This window comes from Tinamus guttatus, unplaced genomic scaffold (genome assembly GCF_059628265.1).
Source record: "Tinamus guttatus ecotype Peru unplaced genomic scaffold, ASM5962826v1 Tinamus_guttatus_pri_ptg000234l, whole genome shotgun sequence".
Classification (NCBI taxonomy): domain Eukaryota; kingdom Metazoa; phylum Chordata; class Aves; order Tinamiformes; family Tinamidae; genus Tinamus; species Tinamus guttatus.
This window is the reverse complement of record NW_028288768.1, coordinates 88133-108764: the sequence shown is the minus strand read 5'-3', so window position 1 is coordinate 108764 and position 20632 is coordinate 88133. Positions and strand designations below refer to the sequence as shown.

At 36.3% G+C, this 20632-nt stretch overlaps 1 protein-coding gene across 1 annotated transcript; it reads left to right on the top strand.

The window, feature by feature from the left end:
* Window positions 1-137: 137 nt before the first annotated feature.
* On the top strand, window positions 138-19051 carry LOC104572038 (small ribosomal subunit protein mS35). Its single transcript, XM_010219176.2, has 8 exons — window positions 138-291; window positions 1446-1489; window positions 2624-2791; window positions 3167-3227; window positions 5098-5237; window positions 6671-6780; window positions 8359-8428; window positions 18737-19051. Exons 1-8 carry the CDS (start codon window positions 138-140, stop codon window positions 19007-19009), a joined length of 1020 nt encoding a protein of 339 aa, XP_010217478.2. The 3' UTR covers window positions 19010-19051.
* The last annotated feature ends 1581 nt before the right edge of the window (window positions 19052-20632 follow it).

Here is a 20632-nt window from a genome sequence, read left to right as displayed (position 1 = left end):
GGTTTTGGCACCACACATCGCAGCCTCTCAGGCGCCGCCGCCCCGGCGGGCAGCGCGTGCGATTCGACTTTCCGACAGCTTTGGCCCACGTCGGCTTCCGTCCTGGCGGGGCCATTGCGCGCGTGCGAGCGCTGAAGATGGCGGCGGCCAGGGCTGTCTTGCGGCGCGGGGGCTGTTGTTGGGTCGCGTTGTCGCAGTGCGGCGGTTGGGCCGCGGCCGGGCCCCTCTGTGGGGCCGTGGCCTACTCCTCCGTGCCGGTCGTGAGCAGCAGGGCAGGCAAGCAGAGGGAAGGTGAGAGGGGCCCGGGCCGCTTCGCGACAGTGGCGGGGTGAGGGGCGAGGCACAGTGCAGTTTTGGGGGCTTCCTGGTGAGGTTTTGATAGCCTGCTGAGACCCACGTATTTATGTTGTATGTTCAGTGTCTGAGTCAGCGACTCAGCATGTTCTGAGCCCAGATGGACACAGTAGACAAGACTGTGTCCACTTTTTTCTAAAGGTTAGGTGGGCATATGGTTCTTGCAGATTTAGAAGCAAGCTAGATCACCACCTGAGTCTATAAATGGTGCCTGCTTGTGGGGCCCATAGCACTCCGGGTTTAAATCCTGATGTAAAGTTTTAGAGTTTTGGTGGCATAATCAACAAGATGGTTCTGGATGAAGTATGTGTGTTTAAAAGCACAGGGTAAGTCATAAAGCAGTGATAAGTATTTGCTGCTGTGGAGCCTCATATGAATGATTTAGTTTTGATGATTGTGTGACTTCTTGATGAAGAGAAGGAACAGAATTGCAGTCATAAAATACCTCGATAGACAACACGGAAAGAACTATGTATTTTTTTAAAAAAAGATTTGCGAGGATAAAGACAAGTTAATAAGGCAAAACACCTCAACCATCCGCTATTAAAGGATAAAACAGGCATATTCCAAGAACAGTTTTTGGGCCAGTCAAGATTGTTTCATAATGATCTTGGACAAGCCTCTTGAATATATGTTTTTTGGTGCTTCCGAGTATTTGGATTCAAGAAGTACATTAAGCATCGCACAGAAATTCTGTAAAATAAAATCCTTTCCTCTCCCATGAGATCCTGATTAAGTGTTTTTACATCAATATTCCACAAAGTAGCTGTTTGAACTCTGAGTGAAAACTTGCAAGATCAGTTTCCTCTCTGGGTAGAGCCTTGACTGTTGAAGAAGTAAAGCCAAGATATTAGCCAAACCCAGTTCATGTTACTCATTCAGTTCATATATCGTTCCAATTACTTGGGTGAGAGACCCTTTAATAAGACTAGAGCTTCAAAACTGTGAACTGCAGAGTGTAAAGTAAAAAAAAGAAGCCAACTCTTGTGCTTCTGGAGCGACTGATTTGAGCTACTCCTCAAGTTTTGTTGAGGTTCTAGTATGAGTGCACATAAGGAGGTTCTTATTGAAAATATTTCTTTTTCTTTCAGCCTCAACACGGAGAACAAGCAGGCCATCAGAATTTGTAAAAACAGTAAGAAACAAAACTATTTGCTGCTAACTTGGAGGTGTTTAAAAAGACTTTCTATTCTTATCTTACTAGTTTGTACAGGACCCTCTCCTTCAAATGGTGAAACAATGCAATGTGACCAAATTCCAGAATTGGTATCTGAATTCTTTACTGTTCCATCTGTTTTCAATCTGTTTTCTCATAAAGGGAAAAACACTATTAATTAGCTTGTGTTGAGCCCAAATACTACAGGCTTGAAAAGTAACTTAAAATTATGCTTAAAAGGAGCAGAGGCATTTCAGTGCTACCTTCAGTAGGAGTTTACAGGATTTGTAGAAGTTGCTTTTTTTTTTTAATGAGAAAAAGATATGTTAGCATATGTGTGCAAAATTGTTTTTGTACAGTAGAATAAAACTGATACCTCAGTATTTAATCTCTGAGAATTTTTATATTTATTCTACATACAAAATTTTTAAAAGTCTGGTTACCATGCATTATGATTTGTAAAGGTAGAATAGTACAAGTGGTTTAGTGTTTACTCTGTTCATTTAGCTACCAAGGGCAAGCTTGCTGATATACCAAAACGGTCAGAGTGCTTATATCCAATTCCATTTAATCTATCTATACTATTGTGTTGTTATTATTAAGAACATCTGGCTTGATGGGAACTCTCTCCAATTATTGGAGTGTATAAGCTGTTACAACAATATGGTAATATGTTCTGATACTGGACTTTTGAAAACAAATCATTTCAGTCTTACTGTGAGCTTGTTCAGAGTTACAGAATTCCATAATTTCCAAACTTCTGTCCTTGTCCTCTCCCAAGCACTTAGGTGCTTTAGAAAATTAAGCTGTTAAGTATTGTTTTGTTTTTCCTAATAACGTATGAGAACCCAAGAAGATGGTAGGGTCTTCGATCTAAGTATATCTGAAGTAAAAGGCCACTGAGGATTAGGAAAGGAAAAATCTGCTAACCAAGCCCTGAGAAGCGCTCTCTTAAGAATTCCTTTAAAATAGAATGTCAGTCTTTCATGTGCTTGACATTTATAGCTAGAAGAACTTATTTCTGGGGAAAAAAAAAGTAATGTGTATTGATACTGCTTTGTCTCACAAAACAGTGCATCCCCCATCAAATTTCCATCTTTTCCCATCTGTTAGCATGTACCTCCTAGAACTGAGAGGATGGCTGTTGATCAGGACTGGGCCAGTGTTTATCCAACAGCAGCTTCATTTAAACCTGCTTCTGTGCCTCTTCCAATTCGCATGGGTTACCCAGTGAAAAGAGGAGTACCTCTGCCAAAAGAAGGCAACTTAGAGCTTATAAAGGTAAGACACATTCCTTTGATATTTTTTGATTTTTGAAAGCTATTTCACACTAAAACTTCATTGCTTTGATCAGAATGCCTTTTCCTAGGTATGGTTTTCTGTTGAGTACATTTAATAAGGGTTCCAATTAAAATTAGTGTAAGTAGCAAATATAAATGAGCCTCATCAGGGGACTTAATTAAGGTTGTCATGCTTGTGACTTCTATAATTAGGCCTAATTCTTATGACAGATTTAAAGGGAGAGACAACTTTACTAAATATACTGTACTGTCTTAATTTGAAAATGTAATCAAATGTCAGTGATGTCCCTTTTTAATACTTTATTTATGAACATACAATGTTTTTATTTTGGTAACTTGAATATGTATTTTTCAGATTCCCAATTTTTTGCATCTTACTCCTCCTGCAATTAGGAAACATTGTGCAGCTCTAAGAGGTGAGGTACTTTCATTGTTTTGTGGTGTTTTTGTATTTTGTTTGTTTGTCAGAACAAATTTGGACTTTTAAGACAATTCAAAGTGTAACTCTGCTACAAGGCAGAAGGAACAACAGTTTCCATTTCTAAAGCTGGTTTCTTTTGTAGCTTTGGCTGACAAGGCAAAAGGCACATATACCCTTCTTTTTCTGTATTGAGTTACATGGTTGATGGGAAGAAATATATTCTGAGGTTTTTCAGGGAACCATTGAGAGGCTAATTTTGCCTGTTAAGTACTGCTCAGACAAGAGAATCCTTAGTTTAGTCTCCTAAGGATTATGAGTGAATGGGTATGACTCACTTCTCAGGAGGTTAGAGCCTGATTTATTTACAGGTAATCAGTACCTTGCTGTTGCAGCACAAGGCAAATACAAGGTCTGTCTGATGAATAAGAGCATCCTTGCAAAGTGGTTTGATAAGTTAAGAGTAGGGCTTTTAATTATATTTCCCAGGAATTTATGGTCAAAGCACAAAGAAGAATAGGGACGCAAGGAGAGAGTGATCAAAGGCCCATCTTGAGTAGCCTGTATACAAATATATGCAGCCAGGGAAGATCTGTAAATCTTTGAGGCGTTGAAGATATGCAGTGGGAAAGCTTGTGTGATCAAAGTGCAGGCAAGGCAGAGGTAGAGGAGGACCTGCCCTACACTGAAGGAAAGGCTGAAATGTGCAGAGCTTTGCTCCAGGACAGGGGATAAGCTGACCGTGTTTGTGTGTGTTTGCTATAACCCATCTGATTAAGAAGAGGAAGTGAATAAAGCCGCCTTTACACAACTAAGAAAGGCTCATGTTCACAGGCTTTGGTTTTCATATGGAACTGCAGCCAGCACAACACATCTTTTGGAAAGGAAATGAGGCAGAAGCAAGCTAGGAGATTTCTGTAGCATGTTGCAGGTAAACTCACTACTGGAAAGCGCTGTGATGCACATGGTGCTCACAGATTAGGATGAACCGTTAGCGGGTGTGAGGATGGTATCAGTTGCCACAACAATAAAATGTTAGAGTTAAAGTTTTTGAGAAATGTGAGGAAGGCGAGTAGTGGGTTGAAAGCCATTTCTTAATGAAGGTGATTGCTAAATTGACTGACAGAGATGGTCTACTTGGATATATTATTCACAAAAAAGGCAGTTAAGTCTATGCAGCTCATGAGGAGTCTTGGTAACAGCAACGCTGAAACTATGGAGTTTAAAATCGCAAGAGAAAACACTTGGTAGAATTAGATTCTTGATTTCAGGAGTGTGATTTTTGGTTTATTCAGGAGTTTCCTTGACAAAATCTGGTGAGAGGCTGTCCTGGAGGGCAGAGATGCTCAGGGGGGTGATGGATGTTCCAGGACTGTTCTTAAATTGCAGGAACAGCCTGTTCCAAGGTGTAGAAAGTTGCTTGACAGATCTCAAGAATGAGAGAAAGGCGAACTATACAGTCCCTGGAAGGTTATGAAGCAAGTCTTCCTGGAAGCCATTGTCAAGTACAGGAAAGCCTGCTTTATTCGCAAGATGGGTGATTGTACAGAGCACACACTCATCAGCTTCACAGAAAATACCATTAACAAGGGAGCAGCATCATGGAACAGGGCTGCCAGGAAGAGGGACCTCAGCAGGCTAGAGAAATGGGCTTATGAGATTAAACAAAGGCAACTGCAAGTCCTGTATCTAGGATGGAATAACCCATGCAGGGTTTATTCTGCCCCAGTATAGGCTGGGGACCAGTAGTGGCACTGCCATTATCTAAATGAGTAAAGGTTTTATTAAAAAAAATGACTTTTAAAAGGATATATTGCAGTAGATTAGTGAAAACATGTTACTTGAATTGTTTTCTTTTTATTCTTCAGATTTCTGCACTGAGTGGCCAAGTGCTTTGGACAGTGACCAGAAATGTGAGCAGCATTTTCCTATTGAAATTGAAACAGTAGATTACATTAGTGCAGGGACATCTATTCGTAATCCCAAAGCAAGAGTTGTGACTTTAAAAGTAAGTAGTGTTTTTTTGTTTGTTTTTTCGTAAGCAACACACATTTGTTTTAAGACCACAAATGCTCGCTTGCTTGTTTGTTTAATTTTTGGAATATTTACAAGTATACTAGGTTTTAAAGCGTGGTTCACCAAAAGCCCAAATGAAAAATTAGACTTCCTAAAATATATAGCAGTGTCTCAGAACTTATAAATGAAGACCAATCTCTATTGGAAACAAAATAGTGTGTTTTCTGACAAATCAAATTGTTTGTAAAGCTGGCACAGGTACACCTCTAGGTTATCAACTGTGCAGTATGAGCCTGTGTTCTTCCTTTTACTAGAAATATCACAGATTTTAGTTTTCTTAATTACTGGTTGATTATAAATAGAGTTTTTTTCCTTGTTCTGATGTATTTCTAACTGTCACATTCCTAGATGCAGATCTTTATTAACTCGTAATGTTGTTCGTAGCATGTAAAAAATATATCAAAACCTAGGTTTTGTTAAGGTATGGCTAAAAAAGCTTTAAAAAATCTGAGAAACGGTGTTAAAAGAATTCTTAACTGTGACCATACATGGTGGTTTTCTTCTCTTTTTCATGACCCAGACTTGCATTAAGAAATAGTGCTTTATTATCTTAATTTCAATAGTAATTTCTTTTTCTTTGCAGCTACTACTTTTTTTTTTTTAATTAGGGCTTTATATTTCTTCTAGATTTTCACCTTTTTGTAGTTTTCCTGAAACTTAACAGCTAAAACTAGCTTTCGTTACTTTTCACACTTGCTATATAGACAGAAATCTGCTTCAGACTTACTTTTTAGGGTTTCTTTCTACATAAGTGATAGTTGTTTGCTATATGTTTTATTGTTTAAAGTTTTTTTTAATATTAGAACAAAAGAGAAACCATCAATATTCACACTACTACGTCACCGGTTATGTGAGATTAGATGGATACATTCTTTTCATATCTGTATTCAGCTCTATTCTATCACAAATCTCTCAGTAATCGTGTTGAGAAGTTTTGAATACCTTGTGGTCCTTCCTGCTCTTTTCAATGCATGTAGAAAATATCTTGGAAACATCTTAATGGCAACATTACTGGTATGCATTTGAAAAAAAAAAAAATCACTATTTTTTTCAGCATGAGGTAGTTCAGATATGAAATACATCTGCAAACTACAATGATAGCTACTTTTTTCTCCTCTGAAGAAAGATTGAGTAAAAATGTCTCCTTCTCAAACCTCTTTGATACTTTTATGAAATTTACTCTTTGAAGGCTCGAATTATACTTGCTGTGTCTTAAAACTCTTGACAATTAAAAGAAAGCCTATAAATGCATACTTTGTAGGTATCCTGCTAAAAGATTTTCCTAACCATACATTAAAATATTTTTCAGGGTACAGAAATTGGGTTTTCCAAATAATTTTCAGATTTATTTGTTTTCTCTTGAAGGTTAAACTTTCTAACCTGAATTTGGATGACCATGCAAAGAAGAAGATCATTAAACTTGTAGGAGAACGGTACTGCAAGGATACAGATATGCTCACAATTACCACAGACAGGTATAGTCACAGGAGGAAAGACTTAACTGTAGCAATTGTCAAAATAGAAAGCTTGTGTTTGTTTTCCTGCTGACATTGTCTTAGTTATTATCTTAGTAAAGTAGTATTATTTTGTGGGATAAACCTGACTTAGGGCAAACATACCAGTACTTCTGTTTGTGTTAGTTTTATGGACAAATCACATAAGTTCCTACATAGTAATTGTTAAATATTGCCAGATATTGATGCTCTGTATTTAGAAGTTTCAGCCATTATTTTAAAGCATTTATTATGTTTGACGAATGGGTTATGTTGGTTTTAACAATGATCAGAAGAGTTCCAGGCAAGAGAAAACAAGGCATTAGTGAGCAGACATTTCTCAATGCTTTTATATTCTGGATTTAAATGAAGCACTGTATTTACAATTTCATTCAATAGGCTGCATTGGAAAAGCATATTTGCTGCGTTAACTTCTGAAGAATTAGGAGGCCAATGTACATATGAATGAATTTAGAAATTCACAGCTAAATGCAGTTCAAGGAAAAAACTCAAAGTTTTTAGATTTCTCTGCCTTATTTATATTGTGTTAGAATCTATTTTCCTTATCCTTAATTTTCCATCTTCTTATTGGAGACACAGTTTAATTTCAAAGTAAAATAAATGCAAAATGTTTGTTTTTCTCTTTTGCCACCAGCCTTGGAAATGTGGTTGGTTCTTTGGGACCTATTTTGGTACCAACAGTGATTTTTTTTTTTTTCTTCTCTCCTCTCTCTCTCTAACAAAACTCTCTTTGCAGCCGAAGTATTTGGATGACTGAAAAGAATGTACTCTCTAGGGCATCTATGTATGGTTTTATCCTTCATTCTGGAAGGAAATCTTAATATGCCAATCAATGTTTTGCTTTATTTTTAGTAAATTTTCAAGAATCCAGCTCTGAGCATTGTCTTTATTTAATGTAGTTTCTTCCAGACTGTTGCTTAAATTATTTGTAAATTGAAATTCTTTCAAATGGAAAACATATGAGGAAAACAAACTTTTAGGGTTTATTTGCTAGATTTGTCATATTCCGTAGCTAGTCAGATAAATGTTTAATTTCATGCAATTTCGACATGATATTTTTCTTTTTTCTGTATTGGTTTCCAGCTTAAATTATAGATCAAAAACATACAGTGGCAGCTTATAGGGTAGATCTTCCATAGCAAGTTTTGTAGCAGGCAACCAGTATTACAAATTTCAGAAAATAACTTTCAGAAATTTACGTTATAGTAATTGTTAACTGAAAAAAAGTTGCGGACAATTCCTCTTGACTATCTGGAAATGATGTGCCTTTGGAAAAATAACAGCTTCATTTTGTCAGTTTTAAATCTCAGAACTGGTTTAATGTCTCTTTCAAGTGACAGGTCATTTTGCATAAATTCTAAAGACAAACTGTGGTCACAGAAAAGTACATAGTACAAGTTTTTAATCTCTGCTTAGTTTGTGAGTAACTTAGTAATGTTTCTTAATATCCTGCTGCCTTATCCTGCTTAATATTTTGTTCAAAAGTCAATGATAGTAACTTGAATTCAGAAAGACTGGCTTTGTTTTTGAATTCTTTAGGTGTCCGTTAAGGAGACAGAACTATGATTATGGAATACACCTCCTCACAGTTTTGTACCATGAATCTTGGGTAAGAATATGCATTTCTCTCTGTATGTACATGTAGATACATTTACATCCATCTGCATAAACTAAACGTCACTTGTAATTTATAAAAGGTTCCATTAATGCACAGTTAAATTACCTTAGTTTTTGTTTCCCTCATCCTGCGGAGTTTTCTTCAAATTCAACAAAGGTTAAATGGCTTATGTTTAAATCTTATTTCCATAGCAAATTTGCATTTAATTTCTTTAGCTTTCTAAGAGCTCTTCTCTTGTTTGTATATGTTGTAACTGTGTGTAATGTATTACATCAGAAGGTTAGTAATTTTTAGAAGTAAACTTATCTTTACAGTCACTAATTTTGTGTTTATTTGAATTAATGAAGTAGAGAATGAGGAAAAAAATGGCACTTCAGAGAAGTCTCAATAGAAGAAGAATTTAGATTTATATAACTACTGGGGGAAAAAAGTATGTAGTAGAGACAGAGTTGGGTAGAGAAGGGTGACAATTATCAGGTTTGTATATGTATATGATACTTCCTTATAGGGAATATTATAGGATGATAAGAAGATAGTGAAATATCTAGAATTTACTGGATATATTCTAATCGTGAAAGGTAGAAAAATGATGTGGTTGAGAAGGAAAGCAAAGCCTTGCAAGCCAAATACAATACCTGATCTTATGTCTGCATATTTAAATCATTATGGCCTAGAAGAGGTTGATTTCCAGGAAGAAAACAAGATTGAAGTTGTATTGTGTGTGATCTATCCTGATTACCACCTTGTGTTTCTACATTTTTAATAATAACCAAGTGTAAAGATGAGAACAGTTCCATTCCAACAGAGCAAAGAGGCATGTTATCAGCTCAAAAGTTGTGAAAACGAACATACAGTACAGTTTCCTGCTTTTTGCCTGTTTCCAAAACTCTTTCTACCTGTTACTTACAGTCTGAAGGTTTCCTTTGGCTGTGGTAACTATGGCTATAGTTTAGGAACATTCCAATCCTTAAATGCTATCTGACAAAGCTGACCTCAAGTTGGAAGAGAATGAGGATTTAGGTTGCTTTTCTGAACTCCCTATCACTCAAAAGGTCTTATTCCAATGACTGATGTTTTATTACATTGCTTAAGTAATCCATTCAAAGATATAAGACATTTTTCAAACACAAGCTCAATCTTCTACCATGAATCCGTCACACTTCTCTGTTTGATTTTGTGCTTAGTGATGTTGGTTAAACTATTATCTTTGACTCTTTAACAAACAACTTTTAGCAGAAACAAAGCTAGAAGTCCAAAATGAAATTATTGTTGAAAACCTGTAGTTGTATTCTGGACAGCTTAGCTGTCTTTTTTTTTCAAAATTATGTGTGTTAGTCATTTTGAATATGAAGGCTTTTACTGTCTCTCAAATGTTTTCATAGATGCATTTTTAAATTATGTAGTAGAATAGCTACCAAAATTCACACTTCCTGTGTCCATTGTACTTTGCTATTGAGATGAAGTCCCTATATTTAGCATTTTTAGGAATTTCAGTGTTCTTGATGTCATTGCAATGATCACCTAAAACCATAACGAGGTACAGTTTTATCTGCCTTTCACTAGAAGTTGGCTTGAGGGATGGGGTTTATAACTGTAGAGTGCATTCAGTTAAACTCTCCTTATATATCTATATTTTAACATATTTGTACTTTAGATTAAAGGTACTTTATAGAACACATGGATATTTTCCTCCTGAACAGCATTGCTTTGCATTACAAATTTGAAATTGATGACAGATCAATTTACGGTATTAAGCAATGACAAGAGAGCTAGACAGTAGTTGCTTTATTAATTCCAGACAGACACCACATCTCTCCTTGGCTCTAGCATTACTTAGTGATGGAAGACAGGGCCATACGATACTGCTTTGTGAGTATTCAGTGTGTGTTGAATACGCACAAGTCTCTTGCCCTTTTATTACCTTTCAGCTTCCATGTTAATATTTGATGAGTTCATCAATCAGTTGTAATTGTCTTTGATTTCCTTGAAAAATTGATGGTCTGCTGTGACTTTTTTTTTCCCCCTCCATAATCAGTGATAATCCCTTTTAATAATCCTTTTTAATAGACTTGCTGAAAGGTAGTTTGGATATGTTTTGTAAACCATAAGCAAAGCAAGTTTTATTTTAATCTGCGTGAACTTTAAATATTGGGGTAGTGGTAGAAATTAGTCCTCCATGCAGATAGTAACATTAAACCACTTTGTAGAACTAGTCTTGGTTTGGTGACTTTCTGAGCAGAGTAGTGCCACACAGCATTTGCATTAGTGGAGTTTCTGGAATTCAGTAAAAAGATGAGGGCAACATTTTCCCCTCTTAATAAAAGCAAAGCTGGCTGCATATAATTTTTGCCTTGACTACTAAGAACTTTACACGCTATCATTTTGGAACGTGGTGTAACTTCCTAATCTATGTAAGTAATGGAATCACTGAATTTATGAACGAATAAGTGTGTGAATTCATAGAAGGAAAAACTCTGCTGTGTCTGTCTACGTCTGGAAGTATAATTTCAAGTATAATGATGCATCACTTGCAATTAAAAATAATATTTTTATTACAGTTGTGAAATAGAACATGAAAGAAATTAGGAATCTGAAACTTTAAGGGTATGATAGCTCCTTGCGGTTTTGTTGGTTATGTAGTCCAGGATGTGCTGGGCAACTGCATCACATTTCTAACATTTATTCTGCAGTAGTGAGTATGATGAGTTGAATTCTGGCTTATTTTATGTATGCTTAGAAGACGAAAGCAGTTTATCTCAACAGCAGCTTCTCTAGCACAAATTTTCTTATTTATCTTCTTAATCATGGCTTCAAACCAAAACCCAGAGTATCCACAGCTCCTCAATACTGTTACTTTATATATTAGATGACTCGGAATTAGCCTTGGTAGCATAGGCTACTGGGTTTTTTTTTTTCCCTCCTGTAGCCTGCTAGCAATCAACAGATGAAAGAAGACAACAGGCTAGTCAAATTCTGAAAGATTTCAAAAACACGCAAGGGGATCAAGCCTGGTTTCATGAACCTTGCAGAGCAATTTAGGAATATTGTTTTGTTATATATAAGACTTAGTTCACTTTTTTTGCATGCATGGGGAATTAAGAAAAAGGGAAGGAACCAGAAGGAAGAAGCAATTTTTTTTTTTTTTTACTGGAAGTAAGTGAATGTCTTACGTTGCATTTGTGAGTACTAGAAGAGGCAGAGTTTGGATGCTGGGGGAGAGAAGGACGGAAGGAGAAAAGAGTGGTCAGACTGCGGATGGATAGTCGGAATGCAGTGTTAAGATGAAGAAGCTGACAAAGGTGGCAGGAATAAAAAGATACATTCTGGAGCTAGGAATAAAGAGCATAGATGAAACTTTCGGATTACCTGTAGGAAAAGCAGGATGCTACTGTATAGACCTGAAGTCCCTACAGATTGGTAGCTAGTAGTAGTATTGCATTTTAAACTGCCCTCTCTTCTGTCATCTTGCCAGCAATGGACTTCACCATGCAAAATCCTGTGAAACTGGATTCATGGGATTGCTTTAACTGGACAAGTGACTATTCTCCGATGCTTGATCCATCCTCTGATGGATCTACCTTTTGACTCCTTGCAGATTACTCCCAAGGCTTGTGCCATGAGTGATTGCACCACATGAAAGCTATTTTAGATCAAGTAGCTCTGAGCGGAATGCTCAAGTTTCTGTATTCGTCAATAAGGGGGTTTCTCCACAGTTTGGCTGAAGAGCAGGAAAAAGGGAGGGGAGACTGAGTGGAGCCATGAGCCAAGTGGGACAAAAAGAGCCATCTGCAAGGAGATGGGGGCCTTTACAAAGGAGGGAAATAGGGGAATTCCCCCACATTCTTCAGCAAGGGGGACAAAGGAGTTGGTGAGCTCAGGTGAGAACAGATGGCGGGAGGCCGGAGTTTGGTGTAGGCGGGCCAGGAAGGCTGTAACTTCTGAGTACCTTGGCCAATGGGGAAAAGGAGAGGGTGTCCCTCGGTCGGGAAATTAGGATAAAAGGGGGGCTGCGTCCCCCAGCAATTTGAGAGACCCCACAGGGATATGCCCGGTGGACTCTCCCTTTATTCGAATAAAGTTTTAAGACTCCTTTGTCTCCTTGTTGGACATTCAGTTCTTGACAGCGAGATTTTCTGCACAGCTCAATCAGTTGTGTTTCTGCTGCTTATATAATGGTACTGCATGAATACTGTTACAGCTGCTGCAAAAACACTTTTTTTTTTTTTTAGTGTAGTAGTTTGCTGCCCTCAAGTGGTTAGAAACATCATAACGTGATCTCCCTCAGCCACTCTCACTCACTAGGAACTAAAGTTCCCTTTTGAGTTAAAAGCAGGAAGAGAAATAAGTGAAAGAAAAAGGTTACTATCAAGGAAAGACATTAGTGGTTGTAAAGTGAGGGATCTGGAAAAAATGGAGAGGGAAAAGAAAATAGTTTTGTTTTGGGGTTTTTTTTGCAGTCAGTGTTTTTAATAGTCACTTACAGAAGTACAGACATTTTCCCTAGGTTCTGTTGCACATGAGTTTCAACATACACAAATGCAAGGTAATGCAGAATAGAGGAAATTATTCCATGTTACACAGCTGATATTTTGAAAGATGATTAATGAAAAGTTGCTCTGTGATTCTGTGTTTGGAATGCAATCAAAAGACCAAAGCCTTAAAAGGAGTCCTAAAGAAAAATGAGTAGAAGCGTGGGAAATCGGAAGTAGCTGCTGATTAGAATATGTATGATAATAACCAAAGGGTCCTTTGGTACCCTTTTCTTTGCCTTGTGCTTGTGTTGCAGAAGATAGCAGTATTTGATGAAATGAAAGGCAGTGAAGTTGAAGGAGAGAGGTGAGCCAAGGAGAAAAATGCAGTGTGGACCTGCAGCATGGCATCAGAAGCCTTACTAAAATTTACTTGAGAACCAAAATCTATGTCCAATTTGAAATGAATCTGAGGAAAATGTTTCATCTTGCTTTCATCTTCTGTTTTTTGTAAGGCATTTAATAGCAGGGTACTTACGGGGTGGGGTGCGTTCGTGTATGTATATGTGTTTTTTATATATATATATATATATATATATATATGTGCCTGTGTGTGTATGCACAAATATATACAAACACACCTGAAAGAATGCTTTTATGCAACCACTATTGATAATCTTTAGTCTCATTGTACCATTTTTTTCTAAAGACTTCAGTTAGCACTTATTCTTTTTTTCTATTTTTTTCCAATTATGATGATTTAAAATTCCTACAAGTAACTATTTTTGCCACTTTGTTGTGTCAATTGCAGTTTTTCCATAGTAGAAATTTGCCCTATCATTTATCTTAAATTATGTGAAAGCATCCGAGTCCGCTTTAGGAACGTAAAAACTGTTGATCTTTCTCTCTGCCTGTTTGTGTACTTCATGTCCTGAACAGTCACTCAGGAAGTACAACATGTGGGCTGTAGTGTTAGAATGGGACTTGGTGGGAGAGATGATCTTTTTAGTCTTGCTGAAGCTGCTTTTCCTGGAAGAAAAAATTCATTAAACAGAAAAGAGAGACCATAGTCCAGTAATAAGAACATATGGGCAGGGGGGCCTTGGGCTCTCATCTCTGCTTAGCATATTTGGAAAGGGTTTAATATAAGTCTTTTCTGACTTCGAGATCTTAAAACGTGATATAAAAGTGTGATATATAAAGTGTGATATAATTGTGCCCTTCCTACAATAATATTATTGCTCAGTAGGTCTTTGGATATTATATAAACGACAAAAATTAGAGCTGAAATAAGAGCGGTCTCCAAATATACTACTTTGAAGTGTGTATTGCATTTCATTGTGGGCATGCTAATGCTCAAAATCGAGCAACTTGCATAATCTATATCGTTAATGTAAGTCAGAAAAGATACTGCTGAGTGGCATGAGTGGATATCAAGTCTAATAAACTTTCTCTAACTCTCTGAGTTCAAACATACAAAATACAGAATTTTGCTGACAGGAAATTTCGTGTTTCTTGCTTGGAAGCACTGGGGAGGAATATTTATTTATTTATTTATTTATGAAGCTGAAATGAAGTTAAGTGGCTTAAGTGATTGAATTAAAAATTCTGTACACATTTTTGAATTATAGTAGTTTTTGGCAATACCTTGTGCTTAAGTTTTATGTTCTTAGGTATTGGAGAAAGAAGGCTTCTGCTGAATGTATACATACAGTTTTTACAACTGTTTTACAGCTGTTTGATCTTCAGTCTACAAGTTAGAAGTGAAGTCTTGTAGGGCATAGGTATTGACAAAATCAACAGAAAATCATGCTTTCATAACCCTTAGAAACACTACTCTTCTTGATGAGATCAGTATCTTATGTACTGTGCATTCAGAAAACAACTTTATTTAGATAAAATCCTTTCAAATTGTTTTCAATAACATAGTTTCTGGAAAAGACATGCAATTAGTTCAGCCTGGAGAGGTTAGTTTTTGAAAGATATGAGTTAGATGGTGATGGTGACTCTGAAGGCCTCAAAGCAAGTCCGTACCAGAAACGGACATCAAACCTAGAAGTATTAACATGTGCACGACCATCTCTCACATTACTTTCATATTATTTTTTGAGGCAAAGTACTCGTCTATTCTACTCTTCTCTGCCTGCTTGTATTTCCACACCCCTTTTGGTTTTGTGTTTGCCCCTTACCAGAATGTTTGGTTCTCACAGTCTGAAAAGAAATTATTTTGTCTGCTCTATAAGTCTGTTAAGTTAAACTTACCCCCTATAAAGAGTCAGAAAAAGAATGCTCAGTGGAACTGGTGCACAATCAGTATGATATTTTTAAATTCTCATATTGATTATTTTAAACTTTTCTGTCTAACTCAGATATTGTAATTTTCTCTAACCAATCACATCAAGTATGTTTTGCCTATTTAGGAATCTTAACATTCATACTGCTTTTTAAGCTGCTCGTGAAGTAGTACATTTCAAAGCTATTTTATTACCTGAAAATCTATAGTAATTGTACTACACAATATATTTTACTTTGCTACAGTACTACGAAGTGAGTGAACTATTCTAGGCTATACCAGGGTCGAAATTTCACTTGTAAGTTTGTGCTGAAGAATTCCTCTTTCTCCCTCTACAATAAATAAATAAATAAACAAAATCCACCCAAAACACTGAACAGCATTAATTCCTAATTGTTCAGACATTTGACAAGAAAATTGGCTGACTTGAGTTCCTAAGTATTTTTAATCCCCTTGAAGATTTCTGTGGCACTTGCAGTTTTTAATTAAAACTTGTTGCCAAAAGGAAGCACTGGAAAACAGAAAATTCGAATCCTCTATATGTCTGCAATGGATACATATAAAGGTTAAACTGGCAGAAAAGCCAAAAAAATTGTAAGTGAAATTTCTGCTTAAGTGAGTTCAGTTTTTTTCCTTTATTTCTGTACATAAATCTTAAGTATATATTAATATTTTGGTATATATTAATATTTTTGTTAATATTTTGTATGTTAAAAAGCAATTTTATTGGCCAGAAGACTATTTCAGCATTTATGCTGCTTCAGCAGTTCAGTTGAAGCCCACATTTAGAGAGGTTTGCAAGTCTGTACAGTGCTTAAACTAGTTGTATCTAACTTTTGCTTAGAAACATATTAATGCTTCTTATGGCATTAAAAAAAATCTGTAAATATTTGCATTAGAAGCTGTAAGAAAAATCTCACTCCTCTGTGCCTCTTGTTCAGTTTTAGGCTCTTTTGAGTGTATACTTTTTTGTGGTTCTTATTGGAAGTATTGAGAAAAGAAACAGTTTAAATTCAGCTGAGTACATATTTGGCCAGTCTAGATATTGAAACTGCCTTATGACCATGTGAAGCAATTCTAATTGATCCTCTGCAGAAATATAAATGTATGATTTTTAATCTACTTCTTTAGCTAGGGATTCTAGAAAAATGTTGCACCACATTTTGTTTGTTGCTCCAAACGCCAGATTGGAATATTCCAGTTTTCATTTTTGTTCCCTTGTTGCCAAGCTCTTACTGCAGCTTCTACTAATCTATTTTAAATTTGCAAGGGACAAAAATTAGCCACTAATGAAACTGTGAGTGATGTTTTCATGTTTTAAATTTCATTGTCTCCTCCTTAGGAAAGTTTACACTTCAAGACAGTGCTCATAATGTTTCTTGACTACCTAGTATGCTTTTTCAGAAGAAAATGTAATTCTGTATGTACTTATATTCTTGCAATAAATCTGGTTGGAAAGGTCTTTTAAGTTTCACTTAACTCTGTCAGTTTGCAAAAATTGGCTTCTTTTGAGTTTCCTGTTTGTGATGCATTTCTGGGGCTGCATACACGAGGAGAACTTTTCATATGGAAGCAAGGCCACCAACATTGCAGCAATGGATATTGGCTGCTTGTTAGTGGGGCTGAGGAATGGATTTTGAAATCTCCCCTATCATCAAATCCTTTACTGCCTCTCCCACCCCCAGGAAGTCAGATCTTATTTTAAAATCCATTTTGACATGCTGTCCTGCTGGGAAGGTTTCCAAGAAAGAAACACTTAACAGTTTTTCTGGCCTCCTTTAAAATCTTCTTGCTCTGTATAGCTCAAAAGAGATGGGGAAACTCTTAATCCGTTTATCAGCATTCATCTCTGAAATCCCATAGGTTAATGTGTGCGAAGAAGGATTTTCTTGGAGATAAATGTAATGACTGTAATTAGTTCTTGTTGTCTCTGCTGTAACTTGAAGGCATTCAAAAGCCTCACAGTGATCTTTTGTTTGAACTTTGAACATGACTCTGGCAAAGACTTTGGTCCAGAAACTGTCCAGAGGCAATACCCATATTCCATTACTCCCGAGAAACCCTATCCCTGTGAGAGAAGTTTTTTACATTAAAATGCTTTTGAAGGTTGGGAAAAAACTGTCTTGGACAGCCATTATGCAGATAAACAAGGCATATGTAAAACAGGTTGAAATTGTTAATTTTAAGAATGTGTAAATCCCCGCATTGTATTTTGATGTTTTTAGGCATAGCACAGGAGCACTTTATTATAGGTACTTGTTTTACTGCTACTCTGCTAGTACAGGTAGGAAAAGCTCCTTCTCCCTGCTCTTCCTCGTCCTCCCTGCTCCCCCTTCTCTCCCCAACACAGCTGAATGAGGTTCTTTTATTTCTGTGCTGTATTGTGTCCAGGTTTTTAATGTCAGTCATGTGAGCCCTTTAGCAATGTTAATCACTGTTTCTGACTAAACATTTGGACTCAGAGATTTAAAAGATGAGAGCTTTCATTTACCAGATGCATGATATAACATTTGTTAAAGCTTGTTTAAAGTTGAATGGACAGGCCCAAGCACACAGGGTTAGCTTAGACATGCATGCTACAAAAATAATTTTTGTCTCAGTTTAAAAAAAACACTCCTTTGATTACTAGATTTGAATTGTATGTTTGTTCATCAGTAATGAAGCTTAATTATGATTAGCATAACTGAAAAATTGCTATAGATCTCTTTTTGCCAAGGAATTTTTTTTTAATCTGCATGATATAAAGACTTTAGGAGAATGCTTCTTTCAACTGATTCCTGGTTTCTAGAAGTAGGATTTTTTCAGTGTGATTTTTACAGCAATTTTTAAAACAAAATCATGAACACCAACATCAAAACAAAAATACCTCAATTTGTGATGCTTATATAGGTGAAAGAAAGATTTATCTACTACCAGCTTTAAGTATACATTTCAATAATTAAATGCACAAAAATAGCCAGTTATTACTTTTGAAATATCACTTAAATGGACTGTGAAGCTAGATGAGGGGTCACTGGAAAGGAGAAACAGCCAGATAAAAGGTTTGCTCTAGGGAGAACAACTGTACAAGCCAAATACTTGGGTATTTCACTGGGATGAAACAGAGATTCTGCCAACACTCTCCTTTTGATCGTGTCTGATCTTGCGACTCCAATTAAGTGGAAATTTATCACTGTGGACAGAGATCCATTTAAGGAGCAATTTGTATTGCAGGAAGAGGAAATGAATTAATTGATGGTGTTTTTCCTTATGAATCACAATTAGACCATTTTGCAGATGCTGAAGAGTTGCTGTCTCTCATCATAGGTTACTTGGTATGAGCTTTCTCACTTGATGTTTTATAGGCAAGGAAAACAGACCAAACTGATACGCTAGGGATGTGACAGCTAGGCGGCATCTTCCAAAGCTGAGTGTGTAGGTTTCCTTAATTATTACTTTAAAAAGGTGGTGGTGGTGTTGGAGAGAGAAGTTTCTTCAAATTTTTTTTCTTCATTTCAAGGTTGAATGGTTTTTAAGGTAACGTACATTTTCTTTCAGAAAACTGAGATGTGGGAAAGTGAGAAGACTGAGGAAGACATGGAAGAGTATATCTGGGAAAACAGCCGCTCACAGAAGAATGCTTTGGATACACTGCTTCAAATAAAAGCCTCAGAGAATATTACCAATGTAACTAAGGAGGAACTTCTTGCATCTGAGATAGTTAAGAATTACAAAAAGTCTGTAGTTGCACTTAAAAATGAAGGTGAAACAGAAAATAACATGTCTCAGTATAAGGAATCTGTGAAGAAATTATTGAATATACAAGCATGAAAGCAGACTATTGCAGGTATCTCTTTTGGGAAATATTATACTAATATGTGAATATTTCTATGTATTATAATTATTCAGAACCTTAAGTAAAACTGGTAATGAGGGAATTATTAATCATTTTTTTCTTTACTGCTCAATTTTCTTGCAAACATCGGTTTTGCTGTTTGTGAATCTTTTTCTTTGAATAAAGCGTCTTTTAAGTCATACTGGTGACTTGAACATGCCATTCTGTTCATGCTTAGCTTGGGAGATCCTCATTCAGTTCCTTTTAATGCTTTCTGAGGACAATCTAATCAAGTGATTTAGGCTTCCACATGACATTAACACATAATAAGAGTTAGTCTCCCTTACTGCCATGGAGTTCCCCTCACTTTGAAGTCTTAAATAAGAGCTCTAAACTTTCTAATATAGAAAGCTAATATAAATTTAATGGTTTGAATGGTGAAATGAATTGTTGGAGTACACTGCATGCAAGATTCTTGTTTACCATGAGGGCTACACAAGTACTCTAATTAAAAAGTACCTGTCCTGTAAAAAGAATGGAATGAAGCAAGGCATAAAATGGAATGCCTATGGAACTAAGCATTATTTACAGGATGCCAAGGTATGTTGAGAAAGAAAAATGGTGGCAGTTACTGAAATACTCAAATCACTTTGTGAGCTCTGTTGACAAGGCAGGTTACTTTAAATAAGAGTGGTCTGAGTTGTGGTACTAACAAGTTCTCTCTCTAATGAAGTTACGCTTTACAATGAAAAGATGTCTGTAGTTTCAAACCTAGTGCTGTGTAGCCCCGAGAAGAAATCATTTTTCTTCTGGTAATTTACATGTGAAATGAATTGATTTGAAACTTTTTTATTACAGTTAACATTTGTTTTGTTTCATTAGTAAATAATCATAAAATATCATCATAAAAGGACATAACTCTACTGTCTCTTATTGTACCTTCCTAGCTTACTAAGTTTCCAACTTAGAGAGGAAAAACCTTCATTTTCTGGAAGGAGAAGAGGGAGTTTTTGCTCATCAGACTCGAGAATTCTGCACTCCTAAGAAGAAGCCTCATATGTGGCCCAGCCAACAGGTGATTGAGGGGAAACAGCATAAGAAAAAAGATACTGAAAACTGAAGAGAGGTGAATTGACTTTTGAAAAGTCATCCTAAATGGCTTGGTTCCTTCACTACTAGGGGCTCTTAGTGCTGCAGCTTGTGTAATGTTTACATGCAGTCAAAGAGTGTATGTATTAATACTTCTAAAAACATATAGTTTTTGAAGAGTTCAGGTAGAAACCCTTTTCATATGACAAGAGATCTAATTTAACTCTGTATGAATGAAAATCGTATGAATGAAATTGAATGAAAATACCTGAAGTTGCTCATGACCTTTATACCATTTTTAATTTTGCATTTACTTATTTGGTGCTGAGTGGCCTTTCTTTTTTAAATTTGTATTGATTGAAAATGTGTGTTTTATTAAAATTTCCAAGGGAATAAAATTCCGACTATTATTAGTTTGTTAGCAGATAATAATTGTTAGCAGATAATGTCCAAAATTTTCATTTGGAAAAAATAATCTCTGTAGCTCCTAATCTTTTGAACAGTCATGAAACAAAAAACGCTGAAGAAGT